At 44.1% G+C, this 21083-nt stretch overlaps 1 protein-coding gene across 2 annotated transcripts; it reads left to right on the top strand.

The window, feature by feature from the left end:
- Positions 1-202: 202 nt before the first annotated feature.
- On the top strand, positions 203-21079 carry GGA3 (golgi associated, gamma adaptin ear containing, ARF binding protein 3). Of its 2 annotated transcripts, XM_009279646.2 has the most exons (17): positions 203-293; positions 5606-5665; positions 6419-6494; positions 7016-7114; positions 7928-8051; positions 9006-9109; positions 9647-9727; positions 10921-11058; positions 12080-12161; positions 12655-12771; positions 13776-14045; positions 14698-14765; positions 15160-15482; positions 16015-16280; positions 16466-16635; positions 17361-17471; positions 18679-21079. In XM_009279646.2, exons 1-17 carry the CDS (start codon positions 286-288, stop codon positions 18787-18789), a joined length of 2208 nt encoding a protein of 735 aa, XP_009277921.1. In that variant the 5' UTR covers positions 203-285; the 3' UTR covers positions 18790-21079. The 2 variants fall into 2 exon arrangements, with proteins under 2 accessions (XP_009277921.1, XP_009277922.1); XM_009279647.2 differs by lacking the exons at positions 203-293; positions 5606-5665 and having other exon boundaries at positions 6446-6498.
- Positions 21080-21083: the final 4 nt, after the last annotated feature.

Genomic DNA, 21083 nt, shown 5'->3' on the forward strand with positions numbered 1-21083 from the left:
CCGGGGCGGTGCCGTCCAGGGGAGGCTGGGGGCTGGGTGTGAGCACCCCGGGGACGGTCCCCCGGAGCAGAGACCTCCGCCTGCGCGGGGATGCGCCCTCCTGGGGGGGGGAAAGGGCTGAGGCCTCCCCTCTTCCCGGTGGTCACTGCCACTGACTCGCCCGCTCTGGTGTCCAGCGCCCTCGGCACGACAGCATCAATGAAGGAGAGGTGCAGAACTGCGGTTGTAGTGGCACAGCAGCGGTCTGGGTCCATTAATCAATTTGCTTGTTGGGAGGTGCGAGGAATGGGCAGGTTTGTAGCTCACCTTGCTCAGTGCCTGCGAGGCTGTTGCGGTTTTTTTTGACCATAAAGGCTCACGGTGTGTGTCTGTCCCTGCTGTCTCTTCTTCCCCCACCTGGATTTTGGTTACCTAAGTGTACGGTCTTACTGCTGTTTGTGAGTTTGAGAGTTGTAGGGAATTCCCAAACAAATTGTGTTAATGTGTTATACAACCATGATTTTCAAGCAGACAAATTCTGCTTTATGCCTAGCTGCAGTTTCAGGTTGGGAGTTATGGATGTCTATTCCATACAGACTGGAATATTTAAAAGTCCTTTGTCAAGATAAGGTATTATCACAGAATCTTAAATGTCAGAGGCAGGGGAAAAAAAACCCAAAACGTGGCTTATTCATCCACAGCCCTTGCTGAATATCTCCTCATTGTGTGTGTCTGTCTGTGCTGCCCATGACTCGGCTGGCTTTTGGGCTGTTGGCTGTACAGAACCTAGCGCTGCGGGATCCCGACCCAGCGCTAGTGGATCGGGAGGTGATTCTTGAATGAATTGGTCATAACAGTAATTATTTTTCATATATTCCACGCACAAGGGCTCCTGCTGCTGTCCCTGGGAGGCTATCCTGCACATCACTAGCTTGTTGCCTAGATTTTCTTCGGTTTTAATAGTTATTTGTTTGGTTACAGCAGCCAGTGAAGTTCCTAAGTAGTCGGGCACTAGGCGAACAGCAGATGGTCACTACCCTAAATACTTTAGAGTACAAAACTGTTACCCTTTTGGAGTTATCCTTCCATAAACAAGATTAAGTAATTCTTGTTCTTTCGTGGTATTTTTATATAAAATTCAAACACATACATGGTATCATCATCTGTTATAGGAGTTACTGGCTAAATGATTATTTCAGCTCTTACTTCTCATTTTAGATCAATCCCTTCTGTCCCCTTACCATTTTTGCTCCTCCTCTGAACTCCCACAGTTTGTCAATATCTTTTATTGTAGCCAGTGAGACACATGAAGAAACACCCACATCCCTTCCTTTTAATCTTTCTCTTAGAACTGACTCACCAGTTTGTGTGTGAAAATATCTCTAGTAGGAAGGATATTTTGGGTTGTATAGCCTGGAAAGCTTCCTGACTGTTTGTTTTGTGGGGTTATTTTTTTTTATTGTGGAAGTTAAGAGAGGAGTTATCTCTCCTTGGCCAAGCGGTAGGATATTATGCACCAGAGAACATATGCTAAAGGGTAGTGTTGCAAAGGCCTTACTCACTGTAAGAAGTATTGCAGTGAGCTTGATTGCAGAGGTATACACATTTTTCAAGGCTTGAGTGTTGCGCTCTCATTTAAGAGGATGCATTTATGCCAGGTCACTGCTACAGTGATTTGTGCTGGTATGATTATATCGCTCCTCCCATTGTAGGGGAGCAGGGAACATTTAGTGTACGTAAATTACTGGAGGAGTCATGCAGACCAGGAAGGCAGAGTGCAAAGGCTGCTGCATCTGAGTGCTTTCACCAGGCCTCCTGAGGTTTTTTTTTTTTCTTGTAACCATCACAAAGCTGTGCTGTGTCTAATGCTAACCTTGAGGGTGTGCACCTGCTGTGCCCTTACTAAAGGGAAGGGCCAGAATTGCTCAGCGGCACAGCCAACTTCCCAGTCACGGGAAGATGGAAAATTTCTTATTGCTAATGATTTTTTTTTTCTGTACTGGTGGTATGCAGCCTTCCACGCTGCCCTGTCTCTGTCATCAGGTGGAGTCATAGACCCATGAAGTAACATCATCCTTGTGTCCTAATACTGCAGCAAGATCTGCATTTCAGCCAGTGATGATCTAGCATGTTCATGTCTCCTGCCTCATTTCAGGTAGCTGGGATGAGAGAAAGTGATCCTTTCTATGGTCTCCTTGCTGGCAGGCTCTTTTTCTGCACTAAGCTGAAATAGAAGAGGAGGTTAGAAAACAATGTCAGTTGTACAAACACGGCTGGACCCTTTGACTTTAGTGCTGCCTTTTCTACTGCATCCAAAAGGAAGCTTATTGTATCACACTGATGTAGTCTTAGGCAATGTCCAGCTACGTAATAGATGCAGATGGTTAAAATATGATTGTCTTCATTTCTTTTTTCCTTGTATTGTCGTGGGTCAGCATTCTCCTTCTTCTCCTGGGGATACAAATAGAATCTGACTGTTAGACTCGACACGCTTGGGCTGGGGATTCCCAATTCATATGCTAAGCCTGACCTGGGGAAACCCTTTGTTGGACTGGCTTTTGTCTCATTTCAGTAGAGAAGTAACCCCAGGAAAACATGAGCATTCATTACCAGTCAATTAAGGTTCTGTGGTTCTCTGTGTTCCCGCGTCGTTTCTCTATAGAGAAAATAAGCACCTTTGTTTCATATCTAATGATGCATCTGAATGTTGACCCTTGAGCATTTCAGGGTCTAGCAGAGCAACTGAGGGCTGAATGGCTCTGATGCTTAGGTCAAGCATGAAGCAACTTTATATGTCCTAAGCGCAGTGGTGTCTGAAAGCTAAGGCAGAGATGGTGGCAGGACTGGGGTAGTGCTGAGACTTTTGTTCCCAGGCTGCTAATTCAGATTCACTTGGTTGCCAATGTGAAATGGGATTTTCAGGATGGGATCTGGTGGACAAGTGTCTCTGAAAGCAAACGTTATAACCGGTACCAAATGGGCCTTTTTTGGCAGTTTCAACAGAGGAGCCAAGGATTTGATATTCCAGAGCACCAAACTCTTCCTGGAACAAATCCTTTCATGTAAGGGTTGAAGCATATTTATAAGGCAGTGCAGAGGAGCTCCCAGCCCACATTTTAAGCATTCTGCATAAAAATAGAGGATTTTAGGTTATGCCTTCATAGATGTGATGCAGCTTCATGTAGGGATGTCCTGAAAAGGTTAAGCAAGGTAATTTAGCTCATCTGGGATGCTGTGTTCATGGGGCTGTACTGAGATTGGTATCCAAATCAGTTTAGCTATCCTTACACACCAGTGTGTTCTGTCATGCAAACACATCAATCTCCAGAGCCAGGACAGGACTTCTGGTCAAGCTTATTAACTTTTATGAACTGGGCTTTCACATGGAGATTTTATGAATGTTATAAACGGGGAGTTTCTTCACATGGATCATAACTTCCCTTCAGTAATCTCTCTCTTTCTCTCTCTCTCTCCCTCCCCTTCTGAGGCTTTACTGTCTTTATGTGAGAGCTTTTGGTGCAAAAACTTAGATGAATCTGAACCCAATCTGAGAGTGTGAAATAATCCAGTGTCATTTCAAGAAGTCTTTGGAGATGTTTGGAACAGCTTTAAAATTAACATTTGGAACAGAGAAATGCTGGTTACATTTTCCTGTTTGTACCAGATCTCTTTCCTAATTTCAGGATGTGCAACCAACAAAGAGCTCATTTAGTTGAGTGTCCTTACTTGTTTGTGCTCTTCCTGTATTTATTAAATAAATTCCATTAACTCCAGCCAAGAAATATATTTCTTTCATCTAGGCCTGCAGAGCAGCAGGGGTGCTTTGGAGCACCAAACCATGCACAATACCATTTGACTTGCACGAAAAGACTTTAGATTTTTGTAAGTCTGTGGTTTCATGATGCTTCCAGGGTGTTCAGCAGTTATGAGTGCAGTGATAAGGTTTAAGTGCCACGTATGTTTTGAACAGTTGCTTGACTCTGCAGCAGCGGCGTTTTAAACTAAGCCTCCCTCTTGGTAGCTTAGCTAGTGCAACAAGATGTGATCCTACAGTTAGTCCTCCCTGGCTGCCACCTTTTGCTTATCTAGGGTCCCATGAATGTCAGCAGCGGGCACAGAGATTCACCTCTGCAGGTGCAATCCATGGGACGATTTACAAAATTTTTTTACAACTATCCTTTCGTGAGGAGGAAAATACAAGCAAACCTTCTAGGACTGCCACAGTAGGAGGACTAAGGTGCACTATGAAAGTGAGGTTTCAGAGTAGATATTTGACAGCTGTTTTTATCTGCCTGTGGAAAGGTAAAATGATATGTTTTAATGATGATAAAAAATTACACTTTGTAATGTAGCATGTGTCTATTTCGTTATGCTTCCCTCCGTGATGAAAGTACAGGGATGCGTGCTGGTTTTTTTCCTGTCCTTCTTTCCCTGCTCTATACTATCTGGCTAAGCAATATTTTCTTTTCTGTATCTATTTCCATTGTATTAAAATTTTGAGGAAGGCTTCTTAAATGCCAGCCCTTAGATATATAGCTACAGTGTGTTGTTTCTTCCCTTACAAGAAAGAAAAATCACCGTGTCCAGTCATCTTGGCTGGAAAATTAGGTTAAAGCAGGAATCTTGTCTACTGTAAATTCAGTGCTCCATCAGAGTTAAGTAGAATACATGGAGAAGATGCATTCATAACAAAAAAAAAGTTGCTGATAGCCTCAGTATTCTGCAGTCAGTACAATAAGTGAGGTCCTGGTGCCCGAGGGAGGATCTTTCACGAGCCTGAAATAGCCCAGTCAGTAGAGCATTGGTCTCTCCGTTTGAGCATATAGGATTTGAATTCCTGATCAGGTACAGGCTGTGGTGTTTATTACTTTCAAGAACAACTCAAAGTATAATAAAACATTTCAGTTCATAATTCCCAGGAGAAATGCTAAGGCATCTAACAAATCAGCTGGCACTCTAAAAACAAGTGTTAAGCTAAATGACATATTAAACATCTGATGTTCCAGCTCTTACTTCTACAAAACTCCCAGGGAATACAAAAATAATTTCCTATGTAGAAAGTGTGAGGGTTTAGCCTTTAAGGAGAGTATAATAAAACATTTCAGTTCATAATTCCCAGGAGAAATGCTAAGGCATCTAACAAATCAGCTGGCACTCTAAAAACAAGTGTTAAGCTAAATGACATATTAAACATCTGATGTTCCAGCTCTTACTTCTACAAAACTCCCAGGGAATACAAAAATAATTTCCTATGTAGAAAGTGTGAGGGTTTAGCCTTTAAGGAGTTTAATGTTATAGCCAAATAGAAAGAGAGAGCATTTCAGGCAGAGGGAATCTGTGAACTCAAATATTTTATCTTGTACTCTCACTTAGAGTATGGAAATAGCGTGTTTCTAAGTACTTGAGATTTGGCACCTGTTTTTTTGGAAAGCAGTGATTCTTGCTGGATATTTGGATGTCTCAACTTGGACACACCCTTTTCTCTGAACAGATATACCATGTGTGAACTTCTTTCTTCTTTTTTATAGTTGGCAATGGATGTCAAGTGCTTTTCTCTAGGAAATACATGACCTTTTATACTGTTTCTTTCCCTTACCAAAGATAAAGCCACTAACCCATCTAACAGGCAAGAAGACTGGGAATACATCATCGGATTCTGTGACCAGATCAACAAAGAACTTGAAGGGTGGGTGTCCCAAACTGCTCTAGACTTAAGAAATTAACATTCACAGTTTAAAATATATCATTTGATGATCAAACTTTCATGTTTTCTTTTATATATACTGATATTGCAAGGAAGATCTCGCTACAAACGAGACAAGGTGCTGTGAAGTGTGGTTTCTCTTCTGTGAAAGGCAGCATGGCTTATACACAGACTGAGCACTAGGAAAATGGGAATTCTGAATGTGCCTCTAATGTCAGCTTCTGCAGCTGCAGTGTTCTCATCTAGCCAAAGTTATTCTGTTTGCCAGTCTGTAAAATGGGGTTATAATGTTTAGTGCCTGATGGGGCTTCACATCTTTAAAATCTTTACAAGGCTTAACTGAGGAAACCTCCTGGGTCACAGCATTTCTGTGAGCTAAGGAAGAAGTGTTTTCTTCTGGAAAAGGGAAACTAATACAAGAGAAATGAAGTGATTTCCTGGGCTGGGGACTGTACTGGGACTTGTTTGGCCCCTCCCAAGGAGGAATCTGGAATTGCTGGCTCAGACTACCAGCCCTCACTTCCTTTCATATGTGCAAACACCCAGGCTTAAAAAGATGCCCCGAGCATTTCTTGTTAGCCTTTGTACACTGATGGAAAGATAAAAAGTATGAAATGGCATTTCCTTTTAATTATGTGAAAGACATCTCGTTTAAACAGCAGAATTTGTGAAAGTCTGAAAATCCTTCAACGTGTTCGCCTGCTTTGTTTGTAATGGGGATCTACTTTGTTTCAGGCCACAGATAGCTGTGAGACTCCTGGCTCATAAAATCCAGTCACCACAGGAATGGGAGGCAGTCCAAGCCTTGACAGTAGGTAGTCCTTACCCCTCCTCTTAAATCCAGTTATATATCATTTTACGTCATCTGTGCAGAGTATAAGGGGAGCACAGTGTGTGTCAGTGGAGTTAGCTGGGGTGAGTACTGGGACTGAATGCCCTGATTCCCCTCTGTTGGGAGGGAGTGGACAGTGAGAGGGAGCACGGTTACACAACTGAAGTGTCCAGATTGCTCATTAGCAATAGAGCAGTCAGAAATAACTCTGGTTTAGTTTCAGCTGCTTTTGTTTGTTATCTTCAGGTAAGATTTTTGTTCATTGTTATGAGACCTAATGGTGAGATAACTTAGACCCATATATACATAGCTGAGGGTGGGAGACCAGCCTGTCTTGATGTGTCACCTGTAAAGATCAGATTCATGCGTGTATTGCAGAGCAGGAATACGTGTCTCACTGACATGGGTCCTTCAGTTCCCCTATAAGCAGAACACAGCTATGCTGTTATTGTAGGGTTTTGGTGTTTATTTCAGCCCCTGTTTTTGTTATTTGAATGCAGGTGCTAGAAGCTTGTATGAAGAACTGTGGGAGAAGATTTCATAATGAAGTAGGGAAGTTTCGCTTTTTAAATGAGTTAATAAAAGTTGTGTCTCCAAAGGTTAGTCCCTGAGCCTTATGGCTGTATTTACTCTTGTTTGGCCTCCGTAAGCTACAGGCAACATCCAAAATGTTTGCAGTGCTCTGTCTGCCTCATTGCATTTATTAGCCTATATTCAAGAGCATTCGTTAGCTAAGTTGTTTGTGGGTTTTTTGTGGGTTTTTTTATGCTCTGCTTACTGTTTTTCTCAGTAAGTTGTACTTATTTACCATCAGTATATAGCCTCTGTACTGTTCTAATTCTTTATGTAACTCAAGGGCTTCTAAAGCTTGGGCTGTGGTTTTTTTTAAAAACAAACAAAACTCCAGCATCAGTGGAAGAGACGTGTGATGCAGAGGTTAAAACAAGAGACTTGGCAACACGCCATAGAGTTCTAGTGCTCACTCTGCTGCCGACTTGCTGTGTAAAGAGTGCCCGGCTAAGTCCCTCAACATTCATGATCAGTTTAACATGGCAAAAAATAGACAGAGGCACCCCATGGCATGATTGATGCAGCAAAGTATTCCCAGATTCTTTCCCGTAAGACAGGGGAGGGGGTGGTTATCTGTATTACTGTAATTTTTAAATAGCAAAATCCTGAAACCAACAGAATTTTTCTTTTGCTGAAGATAACCATAAAGCTTCTTTTCACTGTTGTTTCAAATATATTAGAGGAACATTTTTTTCTCATAATAAGATGTATCTTAGATCATCTTGGAATTTGGATTATACACCTTTTAATGTATATCACTGAACTTCCATTCTTGGGGTTTGGGCTTTATTTTTAAAAAGAAATGAAGATGTGGAGAATTTACATCCTTTTTCCACTCTTAGTACCTGGGAGACCGAGTCTCAGAGAAGGTGAAGACCAAAGTCATTGAATTGCTGTATAGCTGGACAGTGGCATTGCCAGAAGAATCCAAAATCAAGGATGCCTACTACATGCTGAAGCGACAAGGTAGGAAGTCAGCTGCTCGTTCATGCATTCTCTCCAGCTTGTGCTTTAAGCAGGAGTGTCACAAAATATACAGCTTCTAATTACATGGGGTCAAGGCAAGCTCTGAGGGGAGATAGAACAAGGGAGAAATTCCCTGAAAAGCTTCTCATTATATTTAAATGCCTTGGGCTGGGTTGGGTTGGCTTTTTTAACTAGATTAGTTAAACACCTTGCAAATGCTTTTGTTTTGGTTTGCAGAGCCTTTTTTGAGTTTTTCTGGAACTAGTTATTAAATGGTTTGAACAAGTCTAATTTAAAGTGAAATAAGAGCCTCCATGTAGCCTTTGTGTTCTTTTAACTAGATCGCTTTACAATTGTACCTTTAGTTCAACTGATACAAATTTCTTGTGTAGGCACAAGAAAAAAGCTCAGCTGAGAAGCATGCGGCTTCAACACAACAAAAATTGGTTCCAGGAAAGCTCTTGAGGTAGAGCACAAATCTAAGTATTTGACAATGGAACAAGCAGGGAGCTTAGCTCTTGTGGTTAGGAGTCTGCTCATCATCCCATTTTGCATTGCTGTCCGCTTTCCTGCTCAGCTCATTTATACAAACAAATGTCATGCCCTTGAGTTTGCACAAAGCTGGGTTGTCTGGGACTTCACTCAGTGGTTCAACAGCTAAAGTGAAAGGGGGAAAGACAAATAGTGGAGAGCTATTGATTATACTGAGCTATTAGAGGAGCAATATGGACGTGGCAACACATTTGCTGGGGTTTTGGCCTTCATCAAAGAAAACTGTTTTTCCAGCTAGCATGCTCAGTGATTTTGATCCTATATTGTTCATTAGAACAGTGTGCTAGTATCAATGGACAGATTAGCTGCGTGTTCACTTTGATAGCAGCCTGTGAATAACTGGGTGCACTGCCTGGTGTGACTGCATGTGCAAACCCACGTGGGTTCCCTTTCTGCTTTCAGGGATCATTATGTTTGATCCTGTGATTCCTGCAGACAGAACCCTGATTCCTTCTCCACCACCTCGTCCCAAAAACCCTGTGTTTGATGATGAGGAGAAATCCAAGGTACAGTGAAGACTTGTATCGTAATCACTAATGAAAAGTGATTATTCAATGCACATTTAGAATAAGGAAGTAAAGTATACTAATTCAGCTTTTATTTTTGGGGTGGTGGTGTGTACTTTCACAGAACTCATTGCTTTGTCTACCTACCTAACCTGAAGTTCCAGTTAAGGCCTTGTCTGTGTTACCATTATGAGGTTATTCCTGGTTAAAGTGCCATCCTGCTGTAGTACTAGAAGGCAGAGAACATTTCACACACAGGAGCAAAAAAGATGTATGGGAGGAATAATTCTCTAGTGTCAGAAGTCTCTGAGATTTCACAGTATATGTCCTGTGTAGAAGCAAGAATGCAGCAACTCACATAAAATAATAAACCATAAATGACGCCTGCTGAAGTCACTGTAACTATGAAAGCAGTGTAAGCTTTGTAATAGTGGGCTGTATCTTTTCCCCTGAATTGCTCACTTAGATTCCTTTTGCCGCTTCCTTTTGCCAAAGGGTTTTTATTTGTTTCCTGAATATCGTCTTCTCGTCTTACAGCTTCTAGCCAAACTGCTGAAAAGCAAAAACCCAGATGACTTACAAGAGGCCAACAAGCTTATAAAATCCATGGTAAAAGAGGTAAGAAATTCTTGTAGGATTGGTCCCAGTCAGCAGTCTGCTTTGCAGGTTTTAAGCAATTTGACTTCAAAATGGTGGAGAGCTTTAGGATCATGTGAATGGCAGAACCTGGGTTTTTCAGGCTCCAGGAGCGTTGTGTTAGTACATTCCTTTGTTAAGTTGTGGGGACTGAACGAGACTGACCATCAGCGACATCCAGCCTTTTATTATTTTTTAAAACCTCTAACAGTGCTAACTTGCATCTAGTCCCCATGGTTACCGGCATAAAGGGGGTGCCATCTGATGACTTAGTAGGGCTCTGTGTGATAGGAATGTGTTGTAATTTTGACTCTAGCTCGCAACTGGGAGATGTTTGTATCACAAAAATGTCTACAGTTGGTGTCTCTGGTAGAGGACAGGGCAAGAAGGGGCAAGGATTGAATGCCCCTTGTTGTAATTAACTATGTTCTCATCACTCGAGATGGTATTTCACATCAGGGTTTGGTGGGAGCATCGCAGTACCACCCCTGGATACTGAGGACTGAGTCGTTGGACTGGGTCTTCTCACAAGCAGGCTTCATGGAAACACCTTCCTGTTTGTAGAGCTGTGATGCATCCACCCATGGCAGTCATTAGAAACTCTGGAGTCCAGGAAATGACTCACTGTGATTCTGGGGGAAAAAAAAAAAAAAGGATAGCTTCTAGACTGAAGAGGATGTATAGGTTACTGAAATGTTTCCGTTCAAGATTCTTTTGTCCCCACGGCAAACTCTTCTACACCTTTAGTTGGAATCTCAAATCAGAGATGGGTGGACATTTTCTGCCAGAGAGTGCTTGTTGTTCCTAGTAAATGTTTTGCTTCAAACACATCTTTTTTGTAAAATGGCATCGTGACAAAAAAAAAAAAATCTTCTGAAAAGGTCAGAAAGGAACTTTTGGGAACTTTTCTACTTTTAGTGGTATAATTATATATTAAAGTCTATTTAATGAGACTTTTTGGAAATACGGGGTTTTCTATCATTTCAGAATGGTGGTGAAAAGATAATAAAATAAGCAAAGCTTCACATGAATGGAAAGGTGTGGTGGGTTTTTTTCCCTAGCTTAACCTTAAATAGACATTACTTGACATGATTTACAGATAATACCTGCTGTTGCGATACCGTGGACCTTTACAGGGAAACTCACTTTTTATGTCTTTGTTTTACACCCTGAAGGATGAGGCTCGGATTCAAAAAGTGACAAAACGCATGCACACGCTGGAGGAAGTAAATAACAATGTGAAACTGCTGAATGAGATGTTGGTTCATTACAGCAAAGAGGACTCATCAGAGGCCGATAGGGAGCTCATGAAGGTGAGTCTGAGCTGCTCCTTCTTCCCAGAAATCCTGAAGTCAGTCCTTTCTTCTTACAGGCTTGAGTTTTGCAGAGTATAACAGTGCAGTAAAATGGAGAGCAATGGCGAGAAACAAGAGCAGTTGTTGGAAACAGCAGGAAAGAAAATAACCATGTTTTTAAACGCCTTTCACCAAAGGACTCAGTGGGTAATAGCTCGGTTTTGCACGTGCTTGAAGTGAGGTACAGCTGTTCTCCAAAGATGCAGCGTGGCAGAATCAAGAAGCTGCAGTTTGTAATTCTTGTTTCTATTAGGACATGCTGATTGCAGATCATAACTGCCCCTTACAGCACTGTGAATGGATAAACTAAAGGCTGAATGGGGCAGAAAATATGTCCTCCCCTTCAAAGGAGGAGTTTTAGCTAGTGTTAGAAGGTTGGGAGAACATCAAGAAGGTAAAAATCAAAACAGCCATCGGGGATGGTTGGATAGGCCCAGGGCCTTGAAGAGTTGCACCTTATCTAATTTAGAAAGCTAAAACTACTCATTTTTAACAGCAAGCTCCTGAAACGATGGTAAGAAGCTTAAGAAACTGGTTTGTTTCTGTGAAACATTTCCTTCTTGCCACCTTTCTTCTGCGTGGTTGCAGACTCTCCAAGTAGTGGTTGCAGCACAATTGAAGCATAATTGTTGAAGCACAATTCTGCTCTTCCTCGGACTTTTAGGGACTACTGTAATACAAGGAACAAACATCTCTTTTGGACTGGAGCTGGCTATAAGTGCTGATGTGAGGGAGGACTGAGAGATGTTGTGTTGAAAATGCAGGTTGTGCTTAGACTCCCAGGCTTCACAGCTCTGTTACTAGGGCAGACACAGGGGATTTTGGTTGTCCAGCCACACTGGCACGTTCAGCACAGTGAGACTGGTTTCTCTATTCTGGGCTTTCCAATGCATGCCTGGGGAGTCATTCTGTGCCGACTGGTATTGCTGACAGTGGCTCCTGGGCTGATGAAACCCTTTGCTCTAATCTGTCTTCCTAGGAGCTCTATGAAAGGTGTGAAACCAAAAGACGGACATTATTCAAGCTGGCCAGTGAGACAGAGGATAATGACAGCAGTTTGGGTAAACGAAGCTACACTTCTCCTTTTTCAATTGCTTTTGTGACCTGTGACTGCACAAGGGTTCAGCAAGGGAATGGCTGCTGTAAAGATGCCTCTTCACTGTGAATGCGCTTCGCTTTGAGCAAGCAGATAAAAGACAAGATCCTTGCCTCTTTACACTTATTTAAATTCAGGCAAGGACTTGACAGTAGAGTTGGTGGTTAGGGAGGCTGGGGGCGATAATGGGGGACAGCTGCTGCTTTGGAAGGGGAAGGGAGTTGCTGTGGGGAACAAAGCCTTGGACTCATTTTTTCATTGTTACTGTAATGTGCATGGACCTAGAAAGGTCAGGGTATTGCTTAGAGAAGCATGGCAAAGACAGAGAGTAATGGAGCTTATAGCCAAATAATTACGTTTTTTCATGTCAATTATTTAGTTGATAACTGAGTACTGTCAGCATTAGTGGGAGCAGAGTTACTAAAGTCTTGGAGGTCGTTTTTCTCTCTTGCATGTAGGGGATATTCTGCAGGCCAGTGACAATTTATCCCGTGTGATAAATTCCTATAAAAAAATAATAGAGGGGCAAGTGATCAATGGTGAAGTGGATCTCCCTGTCATATCTGTAGTGGAAGGTGAGTTCCTGGGAAGCCAACTGTTTAATTTTGAATCCTGCAATTCTAAGTGTTTTGGACGGGGTTTCCTATTAGTTGTGGTGAAGTAGGCTATTGGTTGTTCTTGTGGCCAACAGTTTGTGAATCAGAGGGGGACAAGACAGCTCCTAAGCAGTGGACAGACAATTCTGGACATGAGCAACAGTGCTGCTTTGCAATTTCCATTGCTCATTCCATATTATTGCTACTGATGTTATCAAAGATTTCAAACCTGCATCTGAACAGTTTGTGTGGCTGGAAATTCTCATACATTTTCTTCTTCACATTTGTCCTGTTTCTTAATGGTGACATATAAGAAGGGGACGATTTTATCGAAAGGACGATAGCAGGAGAGTGGGAGCCAGGCCAGTGGTCCTGGCTTTGCCAGCAATTCCATTTGTGAATTTAGGCCAGTCACCCATTTTACACTTCAGTTTCACCATTGAAAACTCTGGACGTGTGTGTGGCAGAATTACCATTTGGGAGTCACTTACACATTTCTGCATGGAGAGCAGTAGAGGAATGCATAATGCTGCCTGACAGCATCTTATTGGGACAAGACTGTCCTAAATATGAAGGGAATTCTAGATCCAGACAGTATGAATTTGCCTCAGCTCTAGCTCTCTGGTAGCCTTTGTTTATTGTAATTCTGTAGGATCTCCAAAAGCCTTATCTGAGCTCAAAAGATTTTGAAAAGACTATGAATTATGCTACAAGAAGCACTGGGGAAAGAGCAGTGTCTGGAGCAGATGTTGCTTTTCAGATAGAAATTTCCTAAGTATCTGGGTTGATTTAATTAGCTTGTGGACAGCAAATGGTTAGGTGGAAAGCATGTGGGATTTCTCTGTTCTAAAGAGCCGTAAGCCGTGATTAAATGAGGATCTGTGTTATCTAAACCATCTCTCTGATAATTTCTTCTGTACATTGGGTTTGCTCTGAGCCTTTTGCCTTCTTTCCTAGTAGTGCTCTTCTCCTGTCCGCTGCAGGGAGTAACTCCACAAGTAATCTCAACACCCTCATTGACCTTGCTGGATTGGACGTCACTAGCACCCCGCCACCTCCAATGCCACCTACCACCCTGACACCAGCCCCCACAGTAGCCCCAGCCCCAGCAGAAATCCCCATTCTCCCGCCTCCTCCTCAGACGTTTGCACAGTTGCGGAGCAGTTCCTCTAGCCAAGTGGAAGCCGCACCCGCTCAGCAGAGCAGCACGGCCAACTCCATCTCCTTGCTGGATGAGGAGCTTCTGTGCTTAGGTACGACACTGAGGGGCCCAGAAAAGGGCTACTCAATCCATGCCTAACAAAGACTGCTTTCTTCCTTCAGCGTGAGTGTGAGGGCTGGCACGCATGTGGCATGTCTAAAAGGAGCATGAGATGCCTCTGGTTTCTAGAGAAGGCCAGGGGACACTCCCTTGAATCATCCTGAATACAAGCCCTGGTCAGTGAGTCAGTATTAAAAACTCTGATCTTCCCAGAGTAGGCTGCAAGTGAAGTAACAGTTGAGTGTAATTGCAGTCTGATCTCTGTAGATGCTTGGACATGCAGGCTGCAGTTTGGTACAGATTTCACCCCTGACTTTGTGGCTGTGCTAAAGAGCAAGGTGCCTTAGAGGGCTTATGTATAGGAGCCTGCAGAATGCCTGCCTGTGGAGCCCAGATATGAACAGCAGAAGACACTGCAAATGAGGAAGGGTTAGAAGAGCTGTGTGCAGGGGGTGACTGTCAGCTACTGGTGCTGTCAGTCTCTTTTCCTCATCATAGAATTGCAGCCCATTTCGGTCTTTCATCAGGTTCTTGGGCTCTGGCAGAGCTGAATCAAGTAGTCTGATGGTACTGAAACAACTGCCAAGGGATGACACCTAACTAATTTTCTCCTCCAGTCACCTACTTGTTGTTTTTCCTTTCAGGCCTGAATGACCCGGCCCCTACAGCAGTGAAGGAGACATCAGAAAGCAACCAGTGGAGCATGTTTGAGGTACAAAGGAGGGTCTCAGGGGATGGGGAGGGAGGGGCTGTCATTGTGAGATGTCTTGGGACACACTCTGTCACCTTGGAGAAACGTGATCACACACACAGGCAGAGGGGCTGTTGTTCCTGAGGGGAAGTCTGGCTAAGATCTGGGATAGCTGCATCTGAACAGAGTAGATATCTCTGAACCTGGCTTTCTCAGTTTCCCATCTGTCCCCCGTGATGTTAGCACTTCCTTTGCTTAAATTACAGATCAGATGTAGTCCTGACATAGGCCACAGACTTTGCTGCTTGCCACCCAGCACCTGTTTTTGCGGTAAATCTATCTCCCTCTGTAACAGTGCCATCTCTACAACAGGGGGTAGCAGTGAGTTAGAGCATCTACTTGTCCTGTCTTTCAGAATGACCAGTTGGACCTGGATTTCTTTAATCCGAAGATGGTGACTGTTGCTTGCAACCCTGCAGGGAACCCTCTTCTCCATCACACATCACAGACCACGTGTGGAACGTCAGTGACGCTGCCCTCTGCTTTCACAGCCTCTCAGACTGCTCCCAGCATCCCAGCACCAAACTCGGCACCATTTGTATTCTCTGCTGTACCGGCTGCCCCTGCAGGGCCTCCTAAGACTATTCCAGCTGCTCCTGGATACTTCAGCTCATCTGTGGGGAGCAATGTGTCACATAAGATGGATGCATTGGGACAACTCCTTGAAGAAGCCAAAGGGTAACCAAAAGTCCTGGACTTTGCTTTGTCTCTGCAGTTAGAAAGCCAAGCTTGCTGCAGCATCAGGTTCAGAGGCAGACGTTCAACTGTCTGGTTTGGTAGAAATGTGTGATTGGGATTTTTTCTTCTCAGAGGGTTTCAGTTTACAAACTAATATGAGGGTCCACCTCTGGGAGGGAAAGGCAGGCACTACTAGGTAGAGCACAACTGTACTGTTGCCTGATACAAACGTGTGGTGTAAAGTTGAACAGGCTGCTTAGGTACAGAGGCCTTTGCCCATCTTAGCCTTGCCCACCTTTGCCAAGGTGGAACTCTGCTTCCTTCTTGACTTAGAGAAGTGATGCCTAACCCTACCACCACCACTTTCCTTGTAGCTCTCCTTCTTAACATGAGACCATAATGAGTCACACACTCCAATCTGGCTCCGGGTCACTGCTTTGTCCTCGTGATCTGCTGTTATCTCTGGGTTTGTGGTGAAATGCCGGCTTCACTTGCAGCTCAATTTCCCATGTTTTTTCTGTCTCTCTTCCAGGACTGCCACCCAAGGCATGGCGACACCTTTGTTGTTCCCTGGGGTTACTTTGCCTACCACTGTCACCTCTGCCCCGTTAATAGCACCTGCAGGGCTGCCAGCCACTGCCCCTGGAGCCCCTCCAGTTCCTTTCCCAAGCAGCTGCACTGCTGGCTCAGGAAGTCCTCTCTTCCAGCCAGCATCATTCCAGCAGCAAGGTAGTCCCATGAAAGCACCTGAAATTTCTTTGGCCAATGTCCATGTTCCTCTGGAATCCATTAAACCCAGTAAGTATCTCAGGTTTTTCACCTTTCTCTGAACTTTTTTTAAAAGCAAAGCTTCTTGACAAAGCTTATGAAGTAGAGAGAAAGGATGAGATGTCCCAGCTGAACAGTCAGATTGCCTAATGCTGCTACAGATCGTCTTCTGCAGCATAAACCTGCATTCCCCTCCCCTTCTCTCTCTGCGGTAGGCAGTGCCCTCCCGGTGACAGCCTATGACAAGAACGGCTTCCGGATCCTCTTGCACTTTGCCAGGGAGTGCCCACCGGGAAGGTCGGATGTGCTAGTCGTGGTAGTCTCAATGCTGAACACGGCACCACTTCCTGTGAAGAACATCGTTCTGCAGGCTGCTGTGCCGAAGGTAGGGATGCATGGCTCAGACCCACAGAGACATGAAAATGTGGATTCAGGAGGGCCCGGGTATGAACTCAGGGACTTGGGACAGCCTGGTTCTACCTTTCTATAGGCTGTGCTCTGCCTGTTTCCAAAACATAAAGGTGGTTGTCAGAGGCAGAAAACACTAAATAGGATAAGTCAAGAACTACAGGTAGTTAGTGTTCTATTTTTCTTGCTATCTAAGATCAATCCAGCTGCGTCTGTTCATGAAAGCGGCTCAGGTAGCAAAATGACAGGACTGTTACATGGATAGAGCCACCCTTGAGGTCTTTAGAACCAGAATTTCTAACAGACATCCTAAATCTGACAATATGTTCCATTCTAATATTACTGCACCTAGATAATTTTGGATGGCCAGTTTTGTGTTTTGAAAACTGGCCCAGTCTCAGCTACGATCTGCCTACTGTCATGAAGGTGTTCGCATTAAAACCTCTGACACAAGAGCACTCAGATAGGAAGGTGCTGTTGGTGTTCACCTGACCAGTGCTTTTACTCTGGGCTGACTTGTCAGTCTATCTGTTCCTATCATGTTGCACAAGCTGGACTGGCTCTTGTTTCCTCGTCCTCGCATGTGGATTGGTTCTCTTCGGTTTGGACGTGTGCTGTTATCTCCCCAGCCTGTGCATGCATCTTTCCTTGTCCCCAAGGTAGGAGATAATCCTGAGGTTCTGCTTTCTTTTTCATTTGCAGTCCATGAAAGTGAAGTTACAACCACCCTCTGGCACAGAGCTGTCTCCATTCAATCCCATCCAGCCGCCTGCTGCCATCACCCAAGTCATGCTTCTGGCAAATCCTACGAAGGTGAGAGGGGCAGTGGGATTTATCCTGTCCTTGTTGGACAAATTTGATGTAAGCTGAATTCTGCAGGGATGTTGAACCAAACATTTGAGCAGATACAGCTGATTGTTCCTAACTTGCCCTGCAGAGGTGGTTACCGCATAACGGTGTTTCAGTTCAGGGCTAGAGGGAGGCTCTTCCCCAACAGACTTGTCAGCAAGGGAACGTATGAGAAGGACCTGTACATTTCTCCCAGCAAAAGGGCAGTGGTCACGTAAGACTCAGCTTTAAAGGGTAGCAATCGGAGCTGTATCAGGAGTTTGTCTGACTCCCTTGTACACTGGAAGTGCCTGGCTTTGGTGATAATTAGATTGATGTCAAATTAGCTGGTGCTGTAGAAATACTTTTGCTGTGTTGAGGCTATAGCCTGACAGACCTGAACCAACAGACAAATGTCAGATCATGTCTGTGCCATTATTCTTTGAGGATGTACCTGTGACCAGTGAAACAACGTGGTTAACACCTTCTTTTCTGCTGATCGTGCTGGGAGCATCTGAGTAGCTGTTTTTCCCTGCTGTAGTTACTTATTTAAGTAGCCTGCTCCATAAAGCTCAAAGCTGTATGCTGAAGTAGTTTCTAATTATTTGACAAATCTAGACGTTACTACTTGAGAATTACAGCAAAAGGGTCCTTAAAGTATCAGCTGAAAGCTTTGAGATCCAAAAGGATAAATGTTGGAGTGGTTTGGTGGATTGTTGAAAAACTTGTGAGGTAGATGGAGATCCCCTCATTGAAGGACTGGTTCCATCTCCTGCTTACTGTTTTACTAGGTATTTTGCAGAGCAGGAACTGTTTTATCTTCCTCCACATGATGAGGAATTTAATTTTGAAAATGTTGAACTATTCCAGCAGCATTCTTTAGGCTCACTGGAGAGCAGCTGAGCAATGGGTGCTGGCCATGTATGTGCAAGCTATTATCACAGGTCATTCATGCTTTTCTCCTACTGTTCCATGCTAAGCAATAAAGCTTTTGTGGTATAAAAACTGCAAGGTAAATAACTCAGGTTTGCTAAATAGGTGAATTACTCCATGAACTTAACCTTGGCCCTCTTCCCCCTGCTATGTGCAACAGAAGTCTTGTGTTCTCTGTAGAGCTGTAACAGTGAAATGTTTTGTTTAGGAGCAACTGGGGCTGTTCTCATGTTGCTCTTGGGTTTTGTCTTTCCTGCAGGAGAAAGTGAGGCTGAGATACAGACTGACCTTCACACTGGGAGACCAGCCCAGCACAGAGGTTGGCGAAGTGGATCAGTTTCCCCCGGTAGAGCAGTGGGGGAATCTATGACCTTGGGACACTGCCAGAGACTCTGTGACAGGACCAGGAAAGGATCCCGCAGGACTGGAATGAATGTGACATGGGGAGGGACACACATGCTATCCACTGGTGATGTTCAGCTTTGTTTACGTGTCCTGACCACTCTGCTTGTAGCTTTAGTCCAGAATGTTTTGCCCCACATTGAAGGGATCCTGGAACATTTATGCCAAGCATGAACTGAGTGGCAGCCAGTAACAGGCAATGCTGGCTGCTTTTATCTTGACCTCTGGGTGAATCTGGTTCTATCTTCCACTCTATTAAACTTGAAGTTACTGTATTTTGAGGGGAGACCTGTCAGCAGAAGGGGATTTAGTTGGCTTGTTCCTGTACTGCTGTCCCGAGATAACTACAGGCTGGTGGGGTAATGATGCCACCGTGAGCTTCCTCAGTGCAGAGCCCTTACCCATGCCCTCCCTCGGACTTTTACCTCCTCAGTGCCAGACCGGACCTGCTAAGCATGTTGAGCAATAATGCTGGCTCCATGAGGGAATGCTTATTTTTTACACTGAAATGGCACTTAGCTCCCTTTCTTCCCCTCTGCTGCTTCATTCCCAACGGCCAATGTAAGCAGACCCTCGCTCTGTGTTGTGCGACACTGCTGTATCTTTGGTTGTTATATTTATTTTATACTGCTAGCTGCCTTCCTGTTGTATCCATTTTGGGCAGCTGGGGCTGAGTTTTGTATGCAAATGGTTACACTGGTTATTTTTCTGCCTTCATTGCATTCCATAGTGTGGGGAAGAGAGGAAACGTGTAGTGAGGAGGTAAACAGGGCTGGAAAGGAGCGGTCAGTATTGGTGGAGGACAGCACCTGGAGTGCAGAAATGTCTTTACAATCACTAATCAGGTGCAGTGACCGAATCCAGGGATAAGGAGAGATGCCTCTCATGTCCCCTCATGCAGGCAGCATTATTATTGTAGTTGAATACTGTGTTTCACTGAGATGAGTACCTCTTGTACATTTACAAGATGTAACTAATAGAGCTATAGGATATCTAAATAGAAACAAGCAGACAGTGAAAGGCAAGAAGGCTCTACTGGGCTGTGACGATGCATGTGCTGGGTTTAATGCCCTGTTTTATTTGTTCCCTGTATTAAGTGGCTAAGTGCAATTGCCTCCACAAGGGGGGAAAGCAGTGTTCTGCGCTAACAGGGGCAGAAGAGCTGACCCCTCCAGCTACGTTCTCACAGAAACTAGGTTTAAATCACTTGAACTTGACTCCAGCAGTCCCTTCCTTCTCCCTCTCAACTTCCAATCTCAAGCAGTGCCTCAACTAGCTTTGAGACAGACTGTTTCAAATTAACAGGTTTTCTTAACATTCATTGACAAAAGCACAGATAGGGCAGGTCCTTGGACGCTAAGCCCAGTATTTCTAGCAGTGCTGTCAAGCAACAGCTCTTAGCAAACTATGAATGGGAGCAGCCAGCTCAAGTGCTGAGAAAATCACCAGGAGGAGACCCTTGCCTGTTGTAGGAAGAAAACTCCAGGGGAGAAAGTGCTGCCGCAATTAATGGCGGCTGTAAAACCCATTACTGCAAATGCAGCTTGGAGTTATTTATAGTTGAATTTTCTTTACTATGTTGCAAAGTAAAAATCACTAGAGGTGGAAAAACTCGGTGGATTCAAAGGCCTGAGGTCCTAATCAGAGGCACCAGGCAGTTGTAGAAGCCCTGAAGGTGGAATCAAAGCTTGGCCAACGAACTTGCTGTAAACCCCTGGTCTGAAGCTCATGAAGACCCCAGCCTTGTCAGCCCCCTGTCATAGAAGGCAGGCAAAAGGGATGGGTACGTTCTTTGGATCCTTAAAGAAAACAGTTTTAAATTGATGGACTAGGATAGGGGACAAGGAGAGAATTCTTTCTGCCTCAGACATGTTCTTGCCAGCACTTTAGACACAGTAGGCATGGGGGTAGTGCTTAGGTCATGGTAGTGTGTCCCGAGGAAGCAGGTTTCACTGCTTTTGATGCCTGCACGTGAATCTCACTGTGACTTTGAGGAAGTCAGAAGAGCACAAGTGCTTTCTGCAGAATGGCTTTGTTCTCAGTGTTAACGGCAGCGCACTGCCTGCGCTGTACAGCCAAATGGAAAGATGCTGTAGTCTTGCTGTGTGGAAATGCATTGTTAAAAGCTTTGGGAATTAAGCTATGAATGTCCCTTGTCTGTAGGGTGAGGTTCCTGCTTGATATCGAACAGCCGTAACTGTATACACATCTCAAATGCATTTGTTCTGCTGCATGTTAAATAAATTGTTTTCCCTACTTTGC

This window comes from Aptenodytes forsteri, unplaced genomic scaffold (assembly GCF_000699145.1).
Source record: "Aptenodytes forsteri isolate BGI_AS27 unplaced genomic scaffold, ASM69914v1 Scaffold563, whole genome shotgun sequence".
NCBI lineage: Eukaryota > Metazoa > Chordata > Aves > Sphenisciformes > Spheniscidae > Aptenodytes > Aptenodytes forsteri.

Excerpts from the sequence above, each read along its gene's own strand:
- GGA3 (XM_009279646.2), top strand. Across the intron at positions 5,666-6,418 it reads ATCAACAAAGAACTTGAAGG|GCCACAGATAGCTGTGAGAC; the intron begins GTGGGTGTCCCA and ends ACTTTGTTTCAG. Across the intron at positions 9,728-10,920 it reads TAAAATCCATGGTAAAAGAG|GATGAGGCTCGGATTCAAAA; the intron begins GTAAGAAATTCT and ends TACACCCTGAAG.